This window comes from Rhinopithecus roxellana, chromosome 12 (genome assembly GCF_007565055.1).
Source record: "Rhinopithecus roxellana isolate Shanxi Qingling chromosome 12, ASM756505v1, whole genome shotgun sequence".
NCBI classification, from domain to species: domain Eukaryota; kingdom Metazoa; phylum Chordata; class Mammalia; order Primates; family Cercopithecidae; genus Rhinopithecus; species Rhinopithecus roxellana.
Window position 1 is genome coordinate 114,893,991 of NC_044560.1, and position 22,807 is coordinate 114,916,797.

The window sequence follows — 22,807 nt, forward strand, 5'->3', positions numbered from 1 at the left end:
GTGAGCCAAGATCGCATCACTGCACCATAGCCTGGGGGACAGAGCAAGACTCTGTCTCAAAAAAAGAAAAAGAAAGGAAATGTTTCTTTTCTTATGAAGTTCTTTGAATGAAAAGTTTTTCTTTTCACGTTTATTTTATTGAAACACTATAGCATTATCTTTGAAGAAGAATGTTATCATTGCATTCTGATTAAACCAATTAACTTATCCAAGCATATGTATGCTGTACACAGAGGAGCCAGCGTTAAAACCCCTATTTTTATCTTTTTAGATTCAGCAGATACATGTGCAGTTTTTTTACAAGTATATTGCATGATGTTGAGGCTTGCACTAATGATCCAGTCACCCAAGTAGTGAGCATATTACCAAATAGGTAAATTTTCAAGCCTTGCTCCCCTCCTTACCCAATGTTTAGCTCTCACTTATAAGTGAGAACATGTGGTATGTGGTTTTTTTTTTTTTTTTTGGATGTAGTTTCACTCTTGCTGCCCAGGTTGGAGTGCAATGGCGCCATCTCGGCTCACTGCAACCTCCACCTCCCAGATTCAAGCAATTCTCCTACCTCAGCCTCCCGAGTAGCTATGATTACAGGCATACGCCACCACACCCAGCTAATTTTGTATTTTTAGTAGAGACAGGGTTTCTGCATGTTGGTCAGGCTGGTCTCGAACTCCCGACCTCAGGCAATCCACCTGCCTCAGCCTCCCAAAGTACTGGAATGACAGGCGTGAGCCACCGTGTCTGGCCAGTATTTGGTTTTCTGTTTCTGTGTTAACTCATTTAGGATAATGGCCTCCAGCTGCATCCATGTTGCTGCAAAGGACATAATGTTGTGATTTTTCAAGACCATATAGCATTCTGTGGTGTATACATAACGCATTGTCTTTATCCAGTCCACCTCTGATGAGCACCGAGTTACTTCCATGTCTTTCCTATTGTGAATCCTGCTGCAAAGAACATACAAGTGCATATGTCTTTTTGGTAGAATGATTTATTTTCCTTTGGATATATACCCAGTAATGGGATGGCTGGGCTGAATGGTAACTCTGTAGTGCTCTGAAACATCTCCTAACTGCTTTCCACAGTGGCTGAACTAATTTACACGCCTACCAACAGTGTATGAGTGTCTCTTCGGGGCCGGGCACAGTGGCTCACGCCTGTAATCCCAGCACTTTGGGAGGCCGAGGCAGGCAGATCACCTGAGGTCAGGAGTTTGAGACCAGCCTGACCAACATGGAGAAACCCCGTCTCTGCTAAAAATACAAAATTAGCCAGGTATGGTGGAGTATGCCTGTAATCCTAGCTACTAGGGAGGCTGAGGCAGGAGAATCGCTTGAACCTGGGAGGCGGAGGTTGCGGTGAGCCGAGATCGTGCCACTGCACTCCAGCCTGGGCAACGAGAGCAAGACACGGTCTCAGAAAACAAAAAAATAAAAAAATAAAAAGTAGGTGTCCCCTTTGCTCCACAATCTCACCAGCATCTGTTAATTTCTGACTTTTCAGTAATGGTCATTCTGACTGGTATGAGATGGTATCGTTGCGGGATAAATTAGGAATCAGAGAGGCCGGGCGCAGTGGCTCAAGCCTGTAATCCCAGCACTTTGGGAGGCCGAGACAGGCGGATCACGAGGTCAGGAGATCGAGACCATCCTGGCTAACACGGTGAAACCCCGTCTCTACTAAAAAATACAAAAAATTAGCTGGGCGTGGTGGCGGGCGCCTGTAGTCCCAGCTACTCGGCAGGCTGAGGCAGGAGAATGGCGTGAACCCGGGAGGCAGAGCTTGCAGTGAGCTGAGATCCGGCCACTGCACTCCAGCCTGGGCAACAGAGCGAGACTCCGTCTAAAAAAAAAAAAAAAAGGAATTAGAGAGACCGAGGGGTTGAGGAGGATGTATTATTATTATTATTTAGGTGTGTAGCAGGACGAGCGGCAGACAAAACTCCTCAGACACTGAGTTAAAGAAGGAAGGGGTGTATTCGGCCAGGGGGCATCGGCAAGACATCTGTCTCAAAAGCCGAGCTCCCCGAGTGAACAATTCCTGTCCTTTTAAGGGTTCACAACTCTAAGGGGTGCATGTGAGGGGGCTGTGATTGATTGAGCAAGCAGGGGGTACGTGACTGGGGCCCGCATGCACCGGTAATCAGATGAATTAGATCAGAACAAAACAAGATAGGGATTTTCTTTTTTTTTTTTTTTTTTTTTGATACAGAGTCTTGCTCTGTCGCCCAGGCTGGCGTGCAGTGGCGCAATCTCGGCTCACTGCAAGCTCCGCCTCCCGGGTTCACGCCATTCTCCTGCCTCAGTCTCCCAAGTAGCTGGAACTACAGGCGCCCGCCACCCCATCCAGCTAATGTTTTGTATTTTTTTTTTTTTTAGTAGAGACGGGGTTTCACCGTGTTAGCCAGGATGGTCTTGATTTCCTGACCTCGTGATCCACCTGTCTCAGCCTCCCAAAGTGCTGGGATTAGAGGCATGAGTCACCGCACCCAGTCTAAGATAGGGATGTTCACAGTGCATGTCTATACAATGTCTGTGATCTATAGATAACAGAACCAATTAGGTCAGGGGTCGATCTTTAACTACCAGGCCCAGGGTGCGGCACCGGGCTGGCTGCCTGTGGATTTCATTTCTGCCTTTTAGTTTTTACTTCTTTCTTTGGAAGCAGAAATTGGGCATAAGACAATGTGAGGGGTGGTCTCCTCCCTCAGGCGCACCAGCCCAGTCAGATCAACATCCAAAAAGACTGAGCCCCGAACAAAGAGTCTGGTTACCTTTTAAGCATTTCATGGGGCCAGAGGAGATCTGTGCACGGGGAAGCATATTACAGAAGCGAGAAACAAAGACAGTTATTCCATTGAGACATGCATGACATTCTTTCGTACTTTTCAAGGAAAAACAAGTTTTGCGACTTGAGTTTATCTGCCTAGTGACCTTGCGGCTGCACAGCTGGAGAAACAGGGTCTTCACAATGCCTTCGAAGGGAGAGATAAGGCTCACTAGCCACAGACAGAAAAACAGGCAGCTAATTTTTAAAGGATTCCACCTCTTTCTCTTCCTCAGGGGGAATTGGGTTTTCTTTTTTTTTTTTTTTTTTTTTTGAGACGGAGTCTCGCTCTGTGGCCCAGGCTGGAGTGCAGTGGCGCGATCCCGGCTCACTGCAAGCTCCGCCTCCCGGGTTCCCGCCATTCTCCTGCCTCAGCCTCCCAAGCAGCTGGGACTACAAGCCCTCACCGCCACACCAGGCTAATTTTTTGCATTTTTAGTAGAGACGGGGTTTCACCGTGTTAGCCAGGATGGTCTCGATCTCCTGACCTTGTGATCCGCCCGTCTCGGCCTCCCACAGTGCTGGGATTACAAGCGTGAGCCACCGCGCCCGGCGGGTTTTCTTTTTTTTTTTTTTTTTTTGAGACGGACTCTCGCTCTGTCACCCAGGTTGGAGTGCGGTGGTCGGATCTCAGCTCACTGCAAGCTCCACCTCCCGGGTTCACGCCATTCTCCTGCCTCAGCCTCCCGAGTAGCTGGGACTACAGGCGCCCGCCTCGTCGCCCGGCTAGTTTTTTGTATTTTTTAGTAGAGACGGGGTTTCACCATGTTAGCCAGGATGGTCTCGATCTCCTGACCTCGTGATCCACCCGTCTCGGCCTCCCAAAGTGCTGGGATTACAGGCTTGAGCCACCGCACCCAGCCGGGTTTTCTTACCTACAACTGAGCTTTTGCTATTAAGGAAGGAGACCACTACTCCTCCTGCTGCCCTCCTCCCCCAACCTTGCCTAGTTAACAAGACAGGAGGAGACAGAAAGCAAAAAGTTAGAAAGAAGCAAAAGTAAGATAAATAGCCAGACAACCTTGGCACCACCACCCGGCCCTAGGAGTTAAAAAAAGGAATAATAATAACATCAACCCCGACCTAAACTACTTGTGTTATCTGTAAACTCCAGACACTGTATGAAAAAAGCATTGTAAAACTTTTTGTTCTGTTACCTGATGCATGTAGCCCCCAATCACGTTTCCCACGCTTGCTTGATTTATCATGACCCTTTCACGTGGACCCCTTAGAGTTGTAAGCCTTTAAAAAGGCCAAGAATTTCTTTTTTTGAGGAGCTCGACTCTTAAGACGTGAGTCTGCCGAGGATCCCGGCCGAATAAAAAAACCTCTTCCTTCTTTAATCCGGTGTCTGAGGAGTTTTGTCTGCGGCTCGTCCTGCGACACTTCTTTAATTTCTTTTCATTCCTGTTCCAGTTTCTCACTGTGAAATTCCCTGTGTTTTTATACGATTCTCAGGGGGTTTCCTCTGAGCGTCATTAGGCCTGACTTCTCACAGTCAGCTGTGGGTACCACCTTCACATTGCAGAATTGAGAAGTTGACCCAGAAATGCATTTCAGGCTGAGCAGACAAGTTGTCAGAGGAGCTGGCTAGACCGCAGACATGTCAGAGGGACCATGGCCTTTCTGTAGGCTCATAGGTGGAGGTGGAGGGGGAGGGGGAGTTGTGAACGTTCTAATGAAAAAAGTCAACATGAAAGCTTCCTGGCGATGGGCGCTGGGGCTCACCACCACTTCCTGTGCATCTCTCTGGCCCGCTGGGCTCAGTCCCCACCCCGCTGCTCAGCACTCGGCCAGCGGAATCTGAGCCATGCCTTCTACGCTTTGTGCCCTGCTCTGCCTCGGTGAGTTCTAGCATGGAAGGGGAATGGGATCAGGGTGTGCCTGGGAGGCAACGGGTCTCATTATTCCCGTCTTCCAGGGCTGTGTCTGAGCCAGAGGATCAGCGCCCCAAAGCGTGAGTCCTTCCTTCAAAGCCCAGGGTCACTCTTTCGGGTTCAGGCCAAGCACCCTCCACCCAAGCACGGCTGGGGAGAGGGGGCAGGGTGCTGGCTTCCCAGGAGGGCCTGGGGCCAGCAGCAGGGTGGAGCCTACGGTTGGGGGGACGGGGCTCAGCTGGAACTCCAGCCTCTGATTCCCTTCCAGAGACTCTCCCAAAACCGATCATCAGGGCCAAATCCACTTACATGGTTCCAAAGGAAAAGCAAGCGACCCTCTGTTGCCAGGGAAATTATGGAGCTGTTGAATACCAGCTGCATTTTGAAGGAAGCCTTTTTGCCGTGGAGAGACCAAAACCCCCTGAACGGATTAACAAAGTCAAATTCCACATCCCGGACATGAACTCCCGCAAGGCAGGGCGATACAGCTGCATCTATCGGGTTGGGGAGCTCTGGTCAGAGCCCAGCGACTTGCTGGATCTGGTGGTAACAGGTAAACTGTCCAGTTCTCTAACTGGAGAGTGAGCTCAGTCTGCATCCGGGATGGAGCATTATCTATGAACTCTTCCAAGCCCCACTCAGACACTGCTTGTCTCGGTAGGAAGTTGGAGGAGGGGTGATCCCCGTCACAATCTCGGCCTACAAGGCGTTGTCTGCAGACAGTGTCTCTGTGTCCTACGAGCAGATGTGTCCTCGGTCAGGTTCTCCAAGACACAGATTCTGAGATAGATATTTGTGTGCAGGGGTATGACTGAGGAATGTCCTCAAAAACAATGCCCGTGGGCCAGGCACAGTGGCTTACACTTTGCTTCCCTCACCCATCACAGGTGGTGGGGTTTTCTTGCTTGTTTTCAGACGGAGTTTCACTCCTGTCACCCAGGTTGGAGTGCAATGGTGCAGTCTCCCATGACTGCAACCTCCACCTCCTGGGTTCAAGTGATTCTCCAGCCTCAGCTTCCCAAGTAGCTGGGATTACAGGCGCCCAACACCACGCCAATTTTTGTATTTTTGGTAGAGACAGGGTTTCACTATGTTGACCAGGGTGGTCTCAAACTCCTGACCTCAGGTGATCTGCCCGCCTCAGCCTCCCAAAGTGCCGGGATTACAGGTGTGAGCCATCGCACCCAGCCAGGTGGTGTTTTTCTAAAAAACAAAATTTAGCTTTTTTTTTTTTTTTTTTGAGATAGTCTCGCTGCAGTACAGTGGTGCAATCTCAGCTCACTGCAACCTCTGCCTCCCGGATTCAAGCAATTCTCCTGCCTCAGCCTCCCAAGTAGTTGGGATTACAGGCATGGGCCACCACACCTGGCTAATTTTTGCATTTTTAGTAGAGACGGGGTTTCAACATGTTGGCCAGGCTGGTCTCAAACTCCTGACCCAGGAGGTCGAGGCTTCAGTGAGCCAAGATAGTGCCATGGCACTCCAGCCTGGGGAACAGAGCAAGACCCTGTACCATTTTAAAAAATGGTTTAGATGGTAAATCTTCTATTGTGTGTATTTGACCAAAATAATACTAATTTAAATTAAAAAAAAAAAAAAAAAAGCTGGCTGCCAGGCATGGTGGCGGGCCCCTGTAGTCCCAGCTACTCGGGAGGCTGAGGCAGGAGACCCGCTTGAACCCAGGAGGCGGAGGTTGCAGTGAGCCAAGATCGCGTCGCTGCACTTCAGCTTGGGTGACAGAGCGAGACTCCGTCTCAAAAAAAAAAAAAAAAAAAAAAAAAACAAGAAAAGAAAAGAAAGCAGAAAATATACAAATAGCTGGCTGCTCGTCTCTAAGTTTCTGGTGCGGTGGCCCCACCTTCTCTCACAGAAATGTATGACACACCCACCCTCTCGGTTCATCCTGGACCTGAAGTGACCTCGGGAGAGAAGGTGACCTTCTACTGCCATCTAGACACCGCAACAAACATGTTCTTACTGCTCAAGGAGGGAAGATCCAGAGACGTACAGCGCAGATACGGGAAGGTCCAGGCGGAGTTCCCCATGGGCCCTGTGACCACAGCACACAGAGGGACATACCGATGTTTTGGCTCCTATAACAACTATGCCTGGTCTTTCCCCAGTGAGCCAGTGAAGCTCCTGGTCACAGGTGAGGAAATGCTCGATTCCCACAGCCCCCGCCGCCATGTCCTACCTGGAGCCCTAAGGGATGTCCAGAGAGTGATGGGGATGGTGTCCAAGGGACGTCCACTTCCCGGGAGCCCAGTTGGTCATGTGAGGAAGAACACCAGAAGCAGGAAGGAGGAGGGAGCAGAGAAAGGAATGGTAAGGCGGGTGGATCACGAGGTCAGGAATTCGAGACCAGCCTGGCCAAGACGGTGAAACCCTGTCTCTACTAAAAATAAAAAAATTAACCAGACGGAGTGGCGGACACCTCTAGTCCCAGCTACTCAGGAGGCTGAGGCAGGAGAATCGCTTGAACCCAGGAGACAGAGGTTGCAGTGAGCCGAGATCATACCACTGCACTGCAACCTGGGCAACACAGCAAGATTCCATCTCAAAAAAAAAAAAATAATGGCAAGACTGGAGGAAACCCAAAATCCTTACTTTTTTTCTTTATCTCCTTTTCCAGGCGACATTGAGAACACCAGCCTTGCACCTACAGACCCCACATTTCCTGGTGAGTAACTAGTCCTTCTAAGCTCAGAGGAGACATCAGAGCCTCCCAGTGACACTAAAAACATGGCATTCATTCAAAATATTCATTGAGGCCGGGCACGGTAGCTCACGCCTGTAATCCCAGCACTTTGGGAGGCCGGGATGGTGAATCACTTGAGGTCAGGAGTTCAAGACCAGCCTGGCCAACATGGCGAAACCCCATCTCTACTAAAAATACAAAAATTAGGCTGAGCACCATGGCTCACTCCTGTAATCCCAGCACTTTGGGAGGCTGAGGCAGGCAGATCACAAGGTCAGGAATTCGAGACCAGCCTGGCCAACATGGTGAAACCCCATCTCTACTAAAAATACAAAAATTAGCCAGGCATGGTGGTACTCACCTGTAATCCCAGCTACTTGGGAGGCTGAGGTAGGAGAATCGCTTGAACCAGGGAGGCAGAGGTTGCAGTGAGCTGAGATTGCACCATTGCACTCCAGCCTGGGCAATAGAGAGAGACTCCGTCTCAAAAAAAAAAAAAAGAAAACGAAGAATAGCCGGGCGTGGTGGTGGTATGCACCTGTAATCCCAGCTACTCAGGAGAGAATCACTTGATCCTGGGAGGCAGAGGTTGCAGTGAGCCGAGATCGCGCCACTGCACTCCAGCCTGGGTCACAGAGCAAGACTCCATCTCACACACACACACAAAATATATATATATATATAATATAAATAAAATATACACTGTATATTATATATATTATATATTATATATATAATACAGTGTATATTATATATATATTATATATATATAGTGCATAGTATACACGGTGAATTACACTGTAACAGTCAGCCAGGCAAATATCTTGACTTTGTGGCACTTAGATTCTAGCAGAAGGAGACAGACCATGGATCAATGTCAGGATAGCACATAGGAGGAAATGATGCTATGGAAGGAAAAGACAAAGTAGAACAGACTTACAGGGATTGAAATGGCAGTTAGCAGTATTAAATAGGGTTGTCCAGATGAACCTCAGAGAAGGCATCTGAACAAATGCGTTCAGACTTGAGTTAGTCACGTGGCTCTCAGGAGAAAGGAGGCTCCAGAGAGAGGAAATGGCCTCTGCCTGTGCCCTGGGGCAGGAGGATGACTGGGGTAATAAAATAATAACTCTGAGGCCAGGAGGGTTGAAAATGATGTTTGGAAAATGACCGTGGAGATGGGATGGGGCTGGGGCTACACAGTTAGCACATTGAAAAAAAATAGTGAGACTTTGAATTTGACTACGTGTGAGGGGAAAGAGGTAATGATGACTTAATGAGGAAAATGAGGCTTACATAGAAGACAGGGGCTGGGCCGTGTGGTTCCGGCGTGTAATCCCAGCACTTTGGAAGGCAGAGGCGGGCGGATCACTTGAGGTCAGGAGATCGAGACCAGCCTGGCCAACACAGTGAAACCCCGTCTCTACTGCACATACAAACATTAGGTGGGCGTGGTGGCACACGCTGTAATTACAGCTACTCGGGGCTGAGGCAAGAGGATCGCTTAAACTCGGGAGGCTGAGGTTGCAGTGAGCTGAGATCGCACCACTACGCTCCAGCCTGGAAGGCCTGTAATCCCAGCCCTTTGGGAGGCCAAAGCAGGCAGGTCATCTGAGGTTGGGAGTTCGAGACCAGCCTGGCTGGCAAAACCCCGTCTCTACTAAAAATATGAAAAAAAATTAGCCAGGTGTGGTGGCATGTGCCTGTACTCCCAGCTACTCGGGAGGCTGGAACAGAGCGAGACTCTATCTCAAAAAAAAAAAAAAACAAAAAAAACAAAAATAGAAGACATGACTGGTGCAAAGACACCTGCTCATGAGTTCTAGACTGGAATTCCTCCTCAGGTTTGTCCATCTGTGGACCCTTCCGCTTTGCCTGCTGGATGAAGCCCCTGGGCCCTGCAGGGTAGGGTAGGACCTTGCAAAACCGCAGGACGTCATGGGGTGGACCCAAGGGAAGGAGCGCGGGGGCGGAAGAGGTCAACATCGTTCTCTTTTCTTCACTTCCCTTATTATCAGCAGACTCTTGGGACACCTGCCTTTTAACCACCGAGACGGGACTCCAGAAAGGTAAGTAGACTCCTGGGGCCATAGGCTCTGAAGGAAGGAGCTGGGCATAGAGTAATGACCTGGGAAAGAGATCGGGATGAACAGAACAAGAGGGTGTCCTTGGCCAAGCACAGTGGCTCACGCCTGTAACCCCAGCCCTTTGGGAGGCTGAGGCGGGCGGATCATCTGAGGTCAGGAGTTCGAGACCGGCCTGGCCAACATGGAGAAACTCCATCTCTACTAAAAAGAGAAAAAATTATCTGGGCGTGGTGATGGGCGCCTGTAGTCCCAGCTACTTGGGAGCCTGAGGCAGGAGAATAGCTTGAACCTGGGAAGTGGAGGTTGCAGTGAGCTGAGATCACACCACTGCACTCCAGCCTGGGCAACAAGATTGAGCCTCTGTGTAAAAAAAAAAAAAAAAAAAAAAAGAGGATGTTCTTACATCCCTGTCAGCGAGATCACCCTGTTCTGCTGCCCACAGACCTTGCCCTCCGGGACTACACTGCCCAGAATCTCCTCCGGATGGGCCTGGCCTTCCTGGTCCTGGTGGCTCTAGTGTGGCTCCTGGTTGAAGATTGGCTCAGCAGGAAGAGGACTAGAGAGCAAGCCAGCAGAGCTTCCACTTAGGACGGCAGGAGAAGGTTGAACACAAAGACTCTTTGAAGAATGACCATGAGACGCAGCGGCCATGGGTGGAACTGAAAGCTGGTGTTGAGCCTCAGCGGCGTGAGCTCTGCGTCAGACCCACTGAGGAGGGAGTCACTGCAGGGAATGGGGGACACTGGCATTCCATTTGTCAGAGCATCCCGGACGACGCAGTGGGTGGGAGAACTACATGCTAAATCTCTTTCTGGTTTTTTTTTTTTTTTTTTTTTGAGACAGAGTTTTGCTCTTGTTGCCCAGGCTGGAGTGCAATGGCGTGATTTTGGCTCACTGCAACCTCTACCTCTCCATCCCTTGGGCTCAAGCGATTCTCCTGCCTTAGCCTCCCGAGTAGCTGGGATTACAGGCATGCGCCACCACGCCTGGCTAATTTTGTATTTTTAGTAGAGATGGGGTTTCTCCCTGTTGGTCAGGTTGGTCTTGAACTCCTGATCTCAAGAGATCCCTCCGCCTCGGCCTCCCAAAGGGCTGGGATTACAGGCATGAGCTGCCGCGCCCAGCTGCTAAATTTCTTTTGTAGACATATCCTGTGGTCTCTTCTAGGCTCTAAGTATTTTTGTGCCACTTACTGCAAACCATACTTTTAACCACTCTGGTCTTTTCTGAAAAGATCTCTTCTTCTTTAACAGGATGGCCATGGAAATATTTGTTTCCTACTTTGGTCTTTCTTTCCTTTCTCTGCAGGAAGCCATTTAAAATAGTTAATAACCAATATAGAATAGGTCCGTATCAAATGATTCAGGAGGCATTGTGGCAACAACCAATCGTAGAGAAGCAGCTTTATAAGTGAATCCTGCTGGGGGCGGTGGCTCATGCCCATAATCCCAACACTTTGGGAGACTGAGGTGGGCAGATCACCTGAGGTCAGGAGTTCGAGACCAGCCTGGCCAACACGATTAAACCTCATCTCTACTAAATACAAAAATTAGCCAGGTATGGTGGCGTGTGCCTGTAATCCCAGCTACTTGGGAGGCTGAGGCAGGAGAATTGCTTGAACCCGTGAGGCAGAGCCTGCAGTGAGCCAAGATTGCACCACTGTACTCCAGCCTGGGTGACAGAGCAAGACTCTGTCTCAAAAAATAAATAAAAATACAAATACAGAAATTAGCCAGGCATGATATGAGACATGTCTGTGATCCTAGCTACTCAGGAGGCTGAGGCAGGAGAATCCCCTGAACCCAGAAGGCAGACGCTGCAGTGAGCCGAGATCACACCACTGCACTCCATCCTGGGTGACAGAGCAAGACTGTCTCAAAAAAAAGAAAAGAAAAAAAAAATAATAGCGAGTCCTGGCTGCATCCCAACCATGCCCCAATTCCTCCTACCCCAAAGCACCACAGAATCCCATCTTCTTTTTTATGTTTTTGTTTTTGTTTTGTTGGGATGGAGTTTCACTGTTGTTGCCCAGGATGGAGTGCAGTGGCGCGATCTCGGCTCACTGCCACCTCCACCTCCAGGGTTCAAGCGATTCTCCTGCCTCAGCCTCCTGAATAGCTGGGACTACAGGCATGCACCACCATGCCTGGTTAATTTTTGTATTTTTAGTAGAAATGGGGTTTCATCATGTTGGCCAGGCTGGTCTTGAACTCCTGACTTCAGGTGATCCACCAGCCTCGGCCTCCCAAAGTGCTGGAATTACAAGCATGAGCCACCACGCCTGGCCACCGTTCTCTCTTCTTTATCCATACCTTGTGTTGTTCTTCAGAGCTCTGCATAGATACCATTTCCTCCAAGAGTTTCCATAACTCTGACTTCACACACAGACAGCACTTTTTTGTTTTGAGATGGAGTCTCACTGTGTAGCCCAAGCTGGAGTGCAGTGGTTCAACCTCAGCTCACTGCAACCTTCGCCTCTGGGGTTCAAGCAATTCTCTTTCCTCAACCTCCCAAGTAGCTGGGACGAGAGGCACGCACCACCACACCCAGTTAATTTTTTGTGTGTTTTTAGAAGAGATGGGGTTTCATCATATTGCCCTGGGTGGTCTCGAACTCCTGAGCTCAGGTGATCGCCCTGCTTTGGCCTGGCAGGGATTACAAAGTGCTGGGATTACAGGTGTAAGCCACCATGCCTGGCCAAGACACTTTTCTCATCCTAGAGCACCTGCTAATTCCTTGTAACGGCACCTGAACCCTGATTCGGCATGCATGTCCATTTTCCTGTCTCCGCCGTGAACTCGTGTGAATTGATCTATGTCAGATTTAGTGGCTGCATTCACAGCTCCGGCAATTATAAAGGGGTTCTCAGGAAATATATGTCAAATGAAAGAATGTATATACGGGGCCGTGGCACAGCCTGCAACTTGAGACTTCTCACTAGGGGCCTTTAAATGCTGTCTGGACACCACCATTGCTTTCCTCCCTGAGAACTTCTACTTATGAACCCATTTACATACTCACCACATGGGCCCCACACCCTCCCATTATTCTGGTGCCTCGTGCCAGTCAAATTTATTCTCTAAATCTGATTTTTCCGTTAAATATCAAGCTGGCCAACACGATGAAACCCCGTCTCTACTAAAACTACAACATATTAGCCGGGCACAGTGTCTCGCACCTGTAATCTCAGCTACTCAGAAGGCTGAGGCAGCAGAATCGCTTGAACCCGGGAGGTGGAGGTTGCGGTAAGCCGAGATCACGCCACTGCACTCCAGCCTGGTAACAGAGAGAGACTCCATCTCTAAATAAATAAACAGAGACAAACTGCTGACTTGCATATTTTTTCTTTACCCCAACTCATTCCTTACATGTAGACACCTGTCATCCCAGCTACTCAGAAGGCTGAGGCAGGAGAATCGCTTGAACCTGGGATGCGGAGGTCGCGGTGAGCTGAGATAGCGCCACTGCACTCCGGCCTGGTGACAAAACGAGACTCCATCTCAAAAACAAAAAAAGTATAGGCTCAATCTTTTCACTATTTGCTTTACTGGTTCAGCAAAAGCCAGGAAACACAACTTTGTGGTAATCCGAGTGTTATTCAACTGTATATGGTTTACTTTATTGTAAATACTGGTGAACAGTGGTCAATAAATGGTTGTATATCCCTAATTAGACAAAAAAAGACCCGAAGTATAGCAAACTGACACCGATCTCATTTTGCAGGGGTCCGCCTGCTCTCCCCTCTCCGAGAGTGTAATCCTGTGCTTAATAAACTGCTGCTGCTTTGCTAGGTGTGTGTATCACGACCCACGCTTTGTTCACACCACCAAGGACCCAGGACTTCACAGCTTCAGCTGGTAACAGGGGAAGCAGGGGTAAGGACATTTAAAACCTGCTTGTGTGTTAACCGTAATCACCATCGTGTAACACTGGATCCCCAAAAGTAACTCATCTTATAACTAAATACTTGTGCTTTTTTTTTTTTCTTTGAGACGAAATCTCTCTCTCTCACTCAGACTGGGGTTCTGTGGCGCGATCTCAGCTCACTGCAACCTCTGCCTCCCGGGTTCCAGCAGTCCTCCTGCCTCAGCCTCCGCAGTAGCTGGGATTACAAGTGCATGCCACCACGCCCAGCTAATTTTTGTATTTTTAGTAGAAACAGGGTTTCTCCATGTTGGTCTCGAACTCCCGACCGCAGGTGATCCACCCACCTTGGCCTCCCAAAGTGCCGGGATGACAGACAGGAGCCACCACACCCAGATACTTGTGCCTTCTGACCAACATCTTCCTCCCCTGCCGCGCCCAGCCCCTGTTAACTGCCACCTAGTCTTGCTTCTAGGAGATCAACTTTTTTTTTTTTTTGAGATGGGAGTCTCGCTTTGCACGTCCAGGCTGGAGTGCAGTGCTGCAATCTCAGATCACTGCAACCTCCGCTTCCCGGGTTCAAGCGATTCTCCTGTCTCAGCCTCCAGAGTAGCTGGAATTACTGAGCCACCGCGCCCAGCCAGAAGACCCACTCCCACTGACACTCACTGGTCCATGGCTCTGGGGGCCACGTTCCCTAAGACATAACCCACACTGGCAGCCTTTGTTCTGACCTCTCATGTGCGGTCCCCACCTGCTGGAAACCGGCTTCTCTCCCCCACACTTCCTCTGAAGCTGTGTGTGAGACCAACCCTGATGAGCTTCCTGGAACACAGTGACCCTGCTCAGCCCTTCTCTTTGCTTCTCCATGCTTGTATTTCACACATTGACCACTTCCTCCTCAAAGGAGTCACCTCGCTGGCCTTCTCACACACTTCTTGCGACTCGTTTTCTGACAGTGACGGCGCCAACAGGTTTACAGGGCACCCCCACCGCCAGAGCCAGTCCCAGCTACTCGGGAGGCTAAGGCAGGAGAATCACTGGAACCCGGGAGGCAGAGGTTGCAATGAACCGAGATCGTGCCACTGCTCTCCAGCCTGGGTGACAGACTGAGAGTCCTCCTCAAAAACAAAATAAATTACTCTCGCTGTGTTGCCCAGGATGGAATGCATGTAGCGGTGAGAACGTACGGATTTTGGTTTCCTACTCCTGGGTGACTTCACTTAGAATAATGGCCTCCAGCTCCATCCCAGTTGCTGCAAATGACATTATTTCCTTCCTTCTAATGGCCATGACGTGTAGACACCACATTTTATCTGCTCGTTAGTCAATGGGCACTTTGCAATTGTGAATTCTTCAGTCAGCGTTTTTTTTTTTTTTTGAGACAGAATCTCGCTCTGTTGCCCAGGCTGGAGTGCAGTGGCACCATCTCAGCTCACTGCAAGCTCCGCCTCCTGGGTTTACGCCATTCTCCTGCCTCAGCCTCCCAAGTAGCTGGGACTACAGGCACCCGCCACCACGCCCGGCTAATTTTTTGTTTTGTAGTTTTAGTAGAGACGGGGTTTCACCGTGTTAACCAGGATGGTCTCGATCTCCTGACCTCATGATCCTCCCGCCTCAGCCTCCCAAAGGAGACAGCCATTCTTAACTTGGGGTGATTTTGTCCCCATGCGGACATCTGGCCACATCCCCAGAGCTTTTCGGTTGTCATGAGTTGCAGTGGGGGTAGGCTCAGGCTCATGGTGTCTGCTGGGCAAAGTCCAGGTATGCTGCTATGCATCACGTGGCACACAGGGCAGTCCTTGTCATGGTCTGAATTGGTCCTGCCAAATTTCACATACAAGCCCTAGCCCCAGGTGTGACTATTTGGACACAGGGCTTGTCAGAGGTAATTAATGCTGGCCAGGCACCGTGGCTCACGCCTGTAATCACAGCACTTCAGGAGTTCTATGTTTCTGAATTAAAGGTAACAGTGCCCGTAAGCTTGTTTTGTGGGTAACAGGATGGATTAGAACAGGGTTGGCTGCCCGTGGCCCTCAAGCTGTTTCTGGGAAGCCTCCGCAGGTGCGAGCCAGGCCCGTGGCACAGATCATCTGCACTGCTTCCGTGTACAAAGGCACAGCTGAGAGCTGATGAGAGACCACGGGGCCCACAGTGCCAAGCATATTAACTATCTGGCCCATTTGTCAACGCGTGGGTTAGGATATGATCAAGTAAGTCACAAAGACACACCGATCACATAGCTGCACCAGGCAGTTTGTAAACTAGACCAAGGGGTGCCTGAGTTAGAGAAGAAATAGAAGAATCAACAGAATCATCCCTGAACTTCTCAGCCATACTTCTTCCTAGACTAAGCACAGAGTAGCATGTTTATGGCAGGTTTACTCTTGAGCATGTCAATAAACGCAGCTGCAACAAGAGTGCTCACTTTATTATCCCCGTGAGAAGGTGCGTAGTGTGATGTGAAGTGGGTGTGTGACTTGTGCAGAATCTCCCACAAACAGCGAGAAAACCAGTGTCAAATTCGACATCTTGACACAGACTCTAGTGTTAACACGTGACCCTCTGACCTTCATTCATAAAACATCTTAGAGACCAGATTCCCGCTTCCTGTGTAATTCGTAGAGCGATCCCAGGCTGCTCAGCAAAAAAAGTCACAGCACGCAGGTGCCGTTGCCCCAGAAGCATTGCAATCAATGGTCAGCTTAGGATTCTTTTCTTTCACTTCCTCCAACAGCTTCTTGATTTCCGAATTAGTTTCATAGGTCTTCAACCTGCAGGGATCAGAGAAAACACATGTTCCCAGGGCGCCTGTAGTTTCATTGTCCCGAGAAATTCATTCTCAACTACCCAGGATGCCTGAACATCTGTTTTCAAACACACAAAGCAGGAAACATTTTTGGGATTTTTTTGCGGGGGGGGACAGGGTCTGGCTCTGCTCTGTTGGCCAGGCTGGGGTGCAGTGGTACCATCTTGGCTCTCTGCAACCTCCAGGTCCCAGGTTCAAGCGATTCTCATGCCTTAGCCTCCTGAGTAACAGGGATTACAGGTGTGCACCACCACGCTTGGCTAAGTTTTGTATTTACAGTAGAGATGGCGTTGTGACATGTTAGCCAGGCTGGTCTCGAACTTCTGGCCTCGAGTGATCCGTCCACCTCGGCCTCCCAAAGCCATGGGATTACAGATGTGAGCCACAGCACCCAGCCAGAAACGTTTTCTAAAAAGAAATTTAGACCCACACAATGACGTAGATTATGGCCAGGCACGGTGTCTCACACCTGTAGTCCCAGCACTTTGGGAGGCCAAGGCCGGCAGATTCCTTGAGCTCAGCAGTTCAAGACCAGCCTGGGCAACACAGCGAAACCCTGTCTCTACCAAAAATCCAAAAAGTTAGCCAGGAATGGTGGTGCATGCCTATAGTCCCAGCTACTCGGGAGGCTGAGGCAGGAGGATCACTTGAGCCCAGGAGGCGGAGCTTGCAACAAGATGGAGATTGCCCTACTGTACTCCAGCCTGGCTAACACAGTAAAACATGTCTTTAAAAAATAAATTTGAAAACTAAATAATCAGGCCAGGGCATGGTGGCTCATGCCTATAATCCCAGCACTTTGGGAGACTGAGGCAGGCAGATCACCTGAGGTCAGGAGTTCGAGACCAGCCTGGCCAACATAGTGAAAACCCGTCTGTACTGAAAATACAAAAATTAGCTGGTCGTGGTGGCAGACACCTGAAATACCAGCTACTCAGGAGGCTGAGACAGGAGAATCGCTTTGAACCTGGGAGGTGGATGTTGCAGTGAGCCAATATCGTGCCACTGTACTGCAACCTGGGTGACAGAGCAAGACTCTGTCTCCTTGGCTGGGCGCAGTGGCTCATGGCTGTAATCCTAGCACTTTGGGAGGCCAAGGCAGGCAGATCACGAGGTCAGGAGTTTGAGACCAGCCTGGCCAACATGGCAAAACCCTATCTCTACTAAAAATACAAGTGTGATGGCTCATGCCATCAAGCGTGATGGCTCATGCCTATAATCCCAACACTTTGGGAGGCCAAGGCAGGCAGATCACCTGAGATTGGGAGTTTAAGACCAGCCTGACCAACATGGAGAAACACTATCTCTACCAACAATACAAAAAAATTAGCCAGGCATGGTGGCCCATGCTTGCAATCCCAGCTACTCATGAGGCTGAGGCAGAAGAATCACTTGAACCTGGGAGGCTGAGGTTGCAGTGAGCAGAGATCGCATCATTGCACTCCAGCCTGGGCAACAAGAGTGAAACTCCGTCTCAAAAAAGTAAAATAAAATAAATACAAAAATTAGCCAGGCATGCTGGCACGCACCTGTAGTCCCAGCTACTAAGGGGGCTGAGGCACGAGAATTGCTTGAACCCGGGAGGCAGAGGTTGCAGTGAGCCAAAATTGCACCACTGCACTCCAGCCTGGGCAACAGAGCGAGACTCTGTCTCAAACAAACAAACAAGAAAAAGACTCTTGTCTCCAAATAAATAAATAAAAACTAGTGGCAAATCAAACCTTCAGTAGAACTAAGAGAATGCCAGAGTGAACCCCAGGGTTAATGATAGCAAATGTGGCTCTAACATGGCAGCAGCATGCAACCCTGTACATGTGAACATGAGGGGTGGTCATCGTAGAGACACTAGCTTGCTGTGTTGCCCAGGCTGGTCTCAAACTCCTGGCCTCAAACGATCCTCCCACCTTGGCCTCCCAGAGGAGGAACTGAGGAATGAGAACAGAAATACGTCCAAAACATATGACATAAGAGACCACAGGGTTAGAGATTTGTCACCAATAGTCCTTGGTGGCATTATAGACCATGGTCCCACTAGCAAGAGAAGCATGACACTGTATAGCTCAACTTTCATGATATACCCCTTAAACCTTAACCCATTTATGCCAGAGGTTACAATTATTTGAGCTGCAGACATGTGTGAAAAATCGTACCTTGGCAATGACCTTGAGCAGGATATAAACAACTCCCATATGCTTAGCGTTCCAATAATGGAACACTAGAATCGTTTAGGAGTCTAAATGCGTATCATCTCTACAACTGAACTCTTGAATAAGACAAGTGCGCTGTGCACAGTGGCTCACGCCTATAATCCTAGTACTTTGTAAGGCCAAGACAGGAGGATCGCTTGAAGCCAGGAGTTTGAGAACAGCCTTGGCAACATAGCCACACAGTGCAGCAGAGAAAAACACTCTCTCAAGAAAAGGAAAGAAAAGGGAAAAGGGAAAGGAGAAAGAGGAAAGGGGAAAGGGAAAAAGAAAAAGACCAAGAAGAAACTGAGGTAGATTATGTTAAAATAAGTCATTGATGCAGTAGCTCAAGCCTGTAATCCCAACACTCTGGGAGGCTGAGACGGGCAGATCGCAAGGTCAGGAGATCGAGACCATCCTGGCGAACACGGTGAAACCCCATCTCTACTAAAAAATACAAAAAACTAGCCGGGCGAGGTGGCGGCGCCTGTAGTCCCAGCTACTCAGGAGGCTGAGGCAGGAGAATGGCGTAAACCCGGCAGGCAGAGCTTGCCGTGAGCTGAGATCCGGCCACTACACTCCAGCCTGGGTGACACAGCGAGACTCCGTCTCAAAAAAAATAAAATAAAAATAAGTCATTGAAAACATATACATGGTTCACAATTAAGGGAACATCTGTAGGACGATCCTCTGAAAAGCTAAGACCCAGGACAGCTCTGGGAACTACCTATTTTTGGATGTAATGATGAGGGGGGTGTGTGTGCGTGTGTGTGTGTGTACGCTCATGCACACACATACACACAAGCTTCCAGTCTGTACTCCAGGATGATTTAAACCATCAGTATGCCAAGCACTAAGTGTCTGGGGGGAATGTTGGACAATATTCAATTCACAGAGCATTTTATAGAAGCATCTAATTTTTAAATTATCTCCTAAGCTAGGAGTGTGCTGTAGAAAGATGCCTTGATTCCTACAAAGAGTGCACCCACTCCCAAAAAAACCACTCTTCTCTGCATGTGAAGAAATTCACCATGTGAAACAGCCATCCCAGGGCTGGGTGTGTTGGCTCACACCTGTAATCCCAGCACTTTGAGGAGCTGAGGCGGGTGGATCACCTGAGGTTGGGAGTTCAAAACCAACCTGACCAACATAGTGAAACCCTGTCTCTACTAAAAACTACAAAAATTGGCCAGGTGCAGTGGCTCATGCCTGTAACTCCAGCACTTTGGAAGGCCAAGGCAGGCAGATCACCTGAGGTCAGGAGCTCAAGACCAGCCTGGCCAATATGGTGAAACTCCGTCTCTACTAAAAGTACAAAAATTAGCCGGGCGTGGTGGCAAGCGACTGTCATCCCAGCTACTCAGGAGGCTGAGGCAGGAAAATCACTTGAACCCAGGGGTTGGAGCTTGCAGTGAGCCGAGATTGCACCACTACACTCCAGCCTGGGCTACAAACAAGAGCGAAACTCCGTCTCAAAAAAAAAAAAAAGAAAAAAATACAAAAATTAGCTGGACATGCTGGCATGCCTGTAGGCCCAGCTACTCAGGAGGCTGAGGCAGGAGAATTGCTTGAACTTGGGAGGCGGAGATTGCGGTGAGCCAAGATCGCACCACTGCACTCCGGCCTGGGTGACAGAGCAAGACTCCATGTCAAAAAAAAAAAAAAAAAGAAAAGCCATACCTGAGTGTCTTCAAGGATCCAGTTCTTTGTCTTAGAACCCTAAAGAGCTTAATTATGCCACTCTTCCACAAATGATTCTGGCCCAGGTCCAGAGTTTCAAGCTTCTGATTGCTGATGAGAGCAGATCCAAGATGCTGACAATAGAAAGGCATGAGGGAGCAGCTCCAGAGGCTGTTGAGGAAGAACATGGAAACCCGTGCATTCACTGAGCAGTCTGTAATCCCAACACTTTACATGTCTGTAATCCCAACACTTCAGGAGGCCAAGGCAGGTGGATCACTTGAGGCCAGGAGCTCGAAACCAGCCTTGCCAACATGGTCAAACCCCACCTCTATTACAAATGCAAAGATGAGGCAGGGTGTGGAGGCAGGCACCTGTAATCCCAGCACCTTGGGAGGCTAAGGAAGGTGGATCACCTGAGTTCAGGAGTTTGAGACCAGCCAGGCCAACATGGTGAAACCCCATCTCTACAAAAAATTAGCCACGCATGGTGGTGAGTGCCTTTGATGCCAGCTACTTGGGAAGGTGAGGCACAAGAATCGCTTGAGCCTGGGAGGCAGAGGTTGCAGTGAGCCAAGATCGTGCCACTGTACTCCAGCCTGGGCAACAGAGTGAAACTCCATCTCATATATAAATCCATAAAATGAAAATACAAAAATTAGCCAGGTATGGTGTTGTCACCTGTCATTCCAACTACTCGAGAGGCTGAGGCAGGAGAATTGCTTGAACCCAGGAGGCAGAGATTGTAGTGAGCCAACATATCGCCACTGCACAGCAGCTTGGGAGGAAGAGTGAGACTCGGTCTCAAAAACAAAACAAAAAAAAAAAAAAAAAAAAAGCAGCGTATTTGCTGGGGATCCAGTACTGAGGAAATGCAGAGAGAAGTGAGATGAAGAAATCCTCAGTTTATTTTAGTGACAGCAGACATCTGGATATGTATCTGGATATGTTCTATTGAAGACAATGGATGATGGTATTAAAATCAACAGGGTAGAGGTAAGTCAACCAGAGAGGCATTGGCTAGATTTATGCCGGTCACTTAAGTTCTCTTTGGGAAAGTGATAGGAGGGAAAAAACTGAAGGATGTTAGATCATGATCCAGTGTGCTAACTGGGGGAACGACTCTTGTAAATAAAATACTGAGCTAGTGAGAAAGTAGGATGATTTTGGCTCATAACTGATAAGACGAGACCATAAGGCCCTGTAGGCCACTGTAAAAGCCTTTGTTTTGTTTTGTTTTTTTTAAGACAGTTTCGCTCTTGTTGCCCAGGCTGGAGTGCAATGACGTGATCTCGGCTCACTGCAACTTCCGCCTCCCAGGTTCAAGTGATTCTCCTGCCCCAGCCTCCAGAGAATCTAGGATTATAGGCGCAAGCCACCAGGTGATCCACTCCTTTATTTGCACTGAGCTTTTGAGCCTTTGGAAATAGTAAGGTGTCACGTCTGGCTTGCAGCTTGAAATGTTCCTCAGGGTGATAGGTTAAGAAACTTTAGGAGGACAGGAACAGTGGCTCATGCTTGTAATCCCAGCACTTTGGGCTGAGGCAGGTGGATCACTTGAGGTCAGGAGTTGGGAGACCAGCCCGGCCGACATGGTGAAACCTGTTCTCTACTAAAAATACAAAAATTAGCTGGGCATGGTGGTGCACCCCTGTAATCCTAGCTACTTAGCTGAGGCAGGAGAATCGCTTGAACCTTGGAGGCTGAGGTTGCAGTGAGCCAAGACAGCACCACTGCACTCCAGTCTGGGTGACAGAGCAAGACTCCATCTCAAAAAAGAAAAAAGGTACCCTGTGTTCTCGTGTTTTTTTCTTGTCTCTACAACAAAGCTAAGTAGTAATGACATGATGCAGATTCTCTTCTCATTAGGATTGCAGATTCTAGTTGGAAAATAGGTTGCATCCAAGGATGCAACTGACAAACTTCGGAGAGAGAAGTGATCAACACCTCACTATTCCATTTGTGGAGGCTTTGCATTTCCTGGGGTGGTATCCCACCTCCAGTTCCCTGGGTTTATGAGCTGGGGCAGGCTCACGGCTTCCTGATTACTGGATCCCAGCAGAAGCAGCAATGTTCCTGAAGTCCAGGTCACTGAGGGCCATTCTCGCCTATATTTCACTTCTCCAGGCCGTCTACATGACTTTGGAAGTGCCCACCCACCTAGATTCAGTTTCTGGAGGGATTTGCTCTTAAAACTGGATCCAGGCCGGGCGCGGTGGCTCAAGCCTGTAATCCCAGCACTTTGGGAGGCCGAGATGGGTGGATCGCGAGGTCAGGAGATCGAGACCATCCTGGCTAACACGGCGAAACCCCGTCTCTACTAAAAAATACAAAAAACTAGCCGGGCGAGTTGGCGGGTGCCTGTAGTCCCAGCTACTTGGGAGGCTGAGGCAGGAGAATGGCGTAAACCCGGGAGGCGGAGCTTGCAGTGAGCTGAGATCCGGCCACTGCACTCCAGCCTGGGCGACAGAGCGAGACTCCGTCTCAAAAAAAAAAAAAAAAAAAAAAAAAAAAAAAAAAAAAAAAAAAAAACTGGATCCAAAGTGATACAGTCTGAGATATGGAAAACATAGAAATTGGCCGGGCGCGGTGGCTCACGCCTGTCATCCCAGCACTTTGAGAGGCCGAGGCAGGCGGATCATGAGGTCAGGAGATCGAGACCATCCTGGCTAACACAGTGAAACCCCGTCTCTACTAAAAATACAAAAAATTAGCTGGGCGTGGTGGCGGGCGTCTGTACTCCCAGCTACCCAGGAGGCTGAGGCAGGAGAATCACTTGA

At 49.2% G+C, this 22,807-nt stretch overlaps 2 protein-coding genes across 7 annotated transcripts in view; one reads left to right on the top strand and one right to left on the bottom strand.

Moving 5' to 3' along the window:
* Positions 1-4,470: 4,470 nt before the first annotated feature.
* NCR1 (natural cytotoxicity triggering receptor 1) lies at positions 4,471-13,431 on the top strand. Of its 4 annotated transcripts, none has more exons than XM_030912856.1 (7): positions 4,471-4,670; positions 4,748-4,783; positions 4,972-5,256; positions 6,574-6,852; positions 7,336-7,383; positions 9,420-9,470; positions 13,212-13,431. In XM_030912856.1, the coding sequence occupies exons 1-7, from the start codon at positions 4,637-4,639 to the stop codon at positions 13,277-13,279; spliced, it is 801 nt and encodes a 266-aa protein (XP_030768716.1). In that variant the 5' UTR covers positions 4,471-4,636; the 3' UTR covers positions 13,280-13,431. The 4 variants fall into 4 exon arrangements, with proteins under 4 accessions (XP_030768716.1, XP_030768717.1, XP_010377454.1 ...); XM_030912857.1 differs by having other exon boundaries at positions 4,474-4,670; positions 9,423-9,470; positions 13,212-13,430; XM_010379152.2 differs by lacking the exon at positions 13,212-13,431 and adding an exon at positions 9,931-10,395 and having other exon boundaries at positions 4,486-4,670.
* Positions 13,432-15,769: 2,338 nt separating this feature from the next.
* NLRP7 (NLR family pyrin domain containing 7) overlaps positions 15,770-22,807 on the bottom strand; it is a 23,319-nt gene continuing 16,281 nt past the window's right edge. For 2 of the 3 annotated variants that reach the window (XM_030912848.1, XM_030912847.1), the window contains exons 10-11: positions 20,028-20,198; positions 15,770-16,126 (exon numbers count right to left, since the gene is read on the bottom strand). In XM_030912848.1, coding sequence (XP_030768708.1) covers positions 15,994-16,126; positions 20,028-20,198 — 304 coding nt within the window. In that variant the 3' untranslated portion in view covers positions 15,770-15,993. The remainder of the gene's footprint in view (positions 16,127-20,027; positions 20,199-22,807) is intronic. The other variant, XM_030912849.1, reaches the window with a different exon arrangement.

Excerpts from the sequence above, each read along its gene's own strand:
- NCR1 (XM_010379152.2), top strand. The coding sequence starts at position 4,637 with ATGCCTTCTACGCTTTGTGCCCTGCTCTGCCTCG. Across the intron at positions 4,671-4,747 it reads TTGTGCCCTGCTCTGCCTCG|GGCTGTGTCTGAGCCAGAGG; the intron begins GTGAGTTCTAGC and ends CCCGTCTTCCAG. Across the intron at positions 7,384-9,419 it reads TACAGACCCCACATTTCCTG|CAGACTCTTGGGACACCTGC; the intron begins GTGAGTAACTAG and ends CCTTATTATCAG.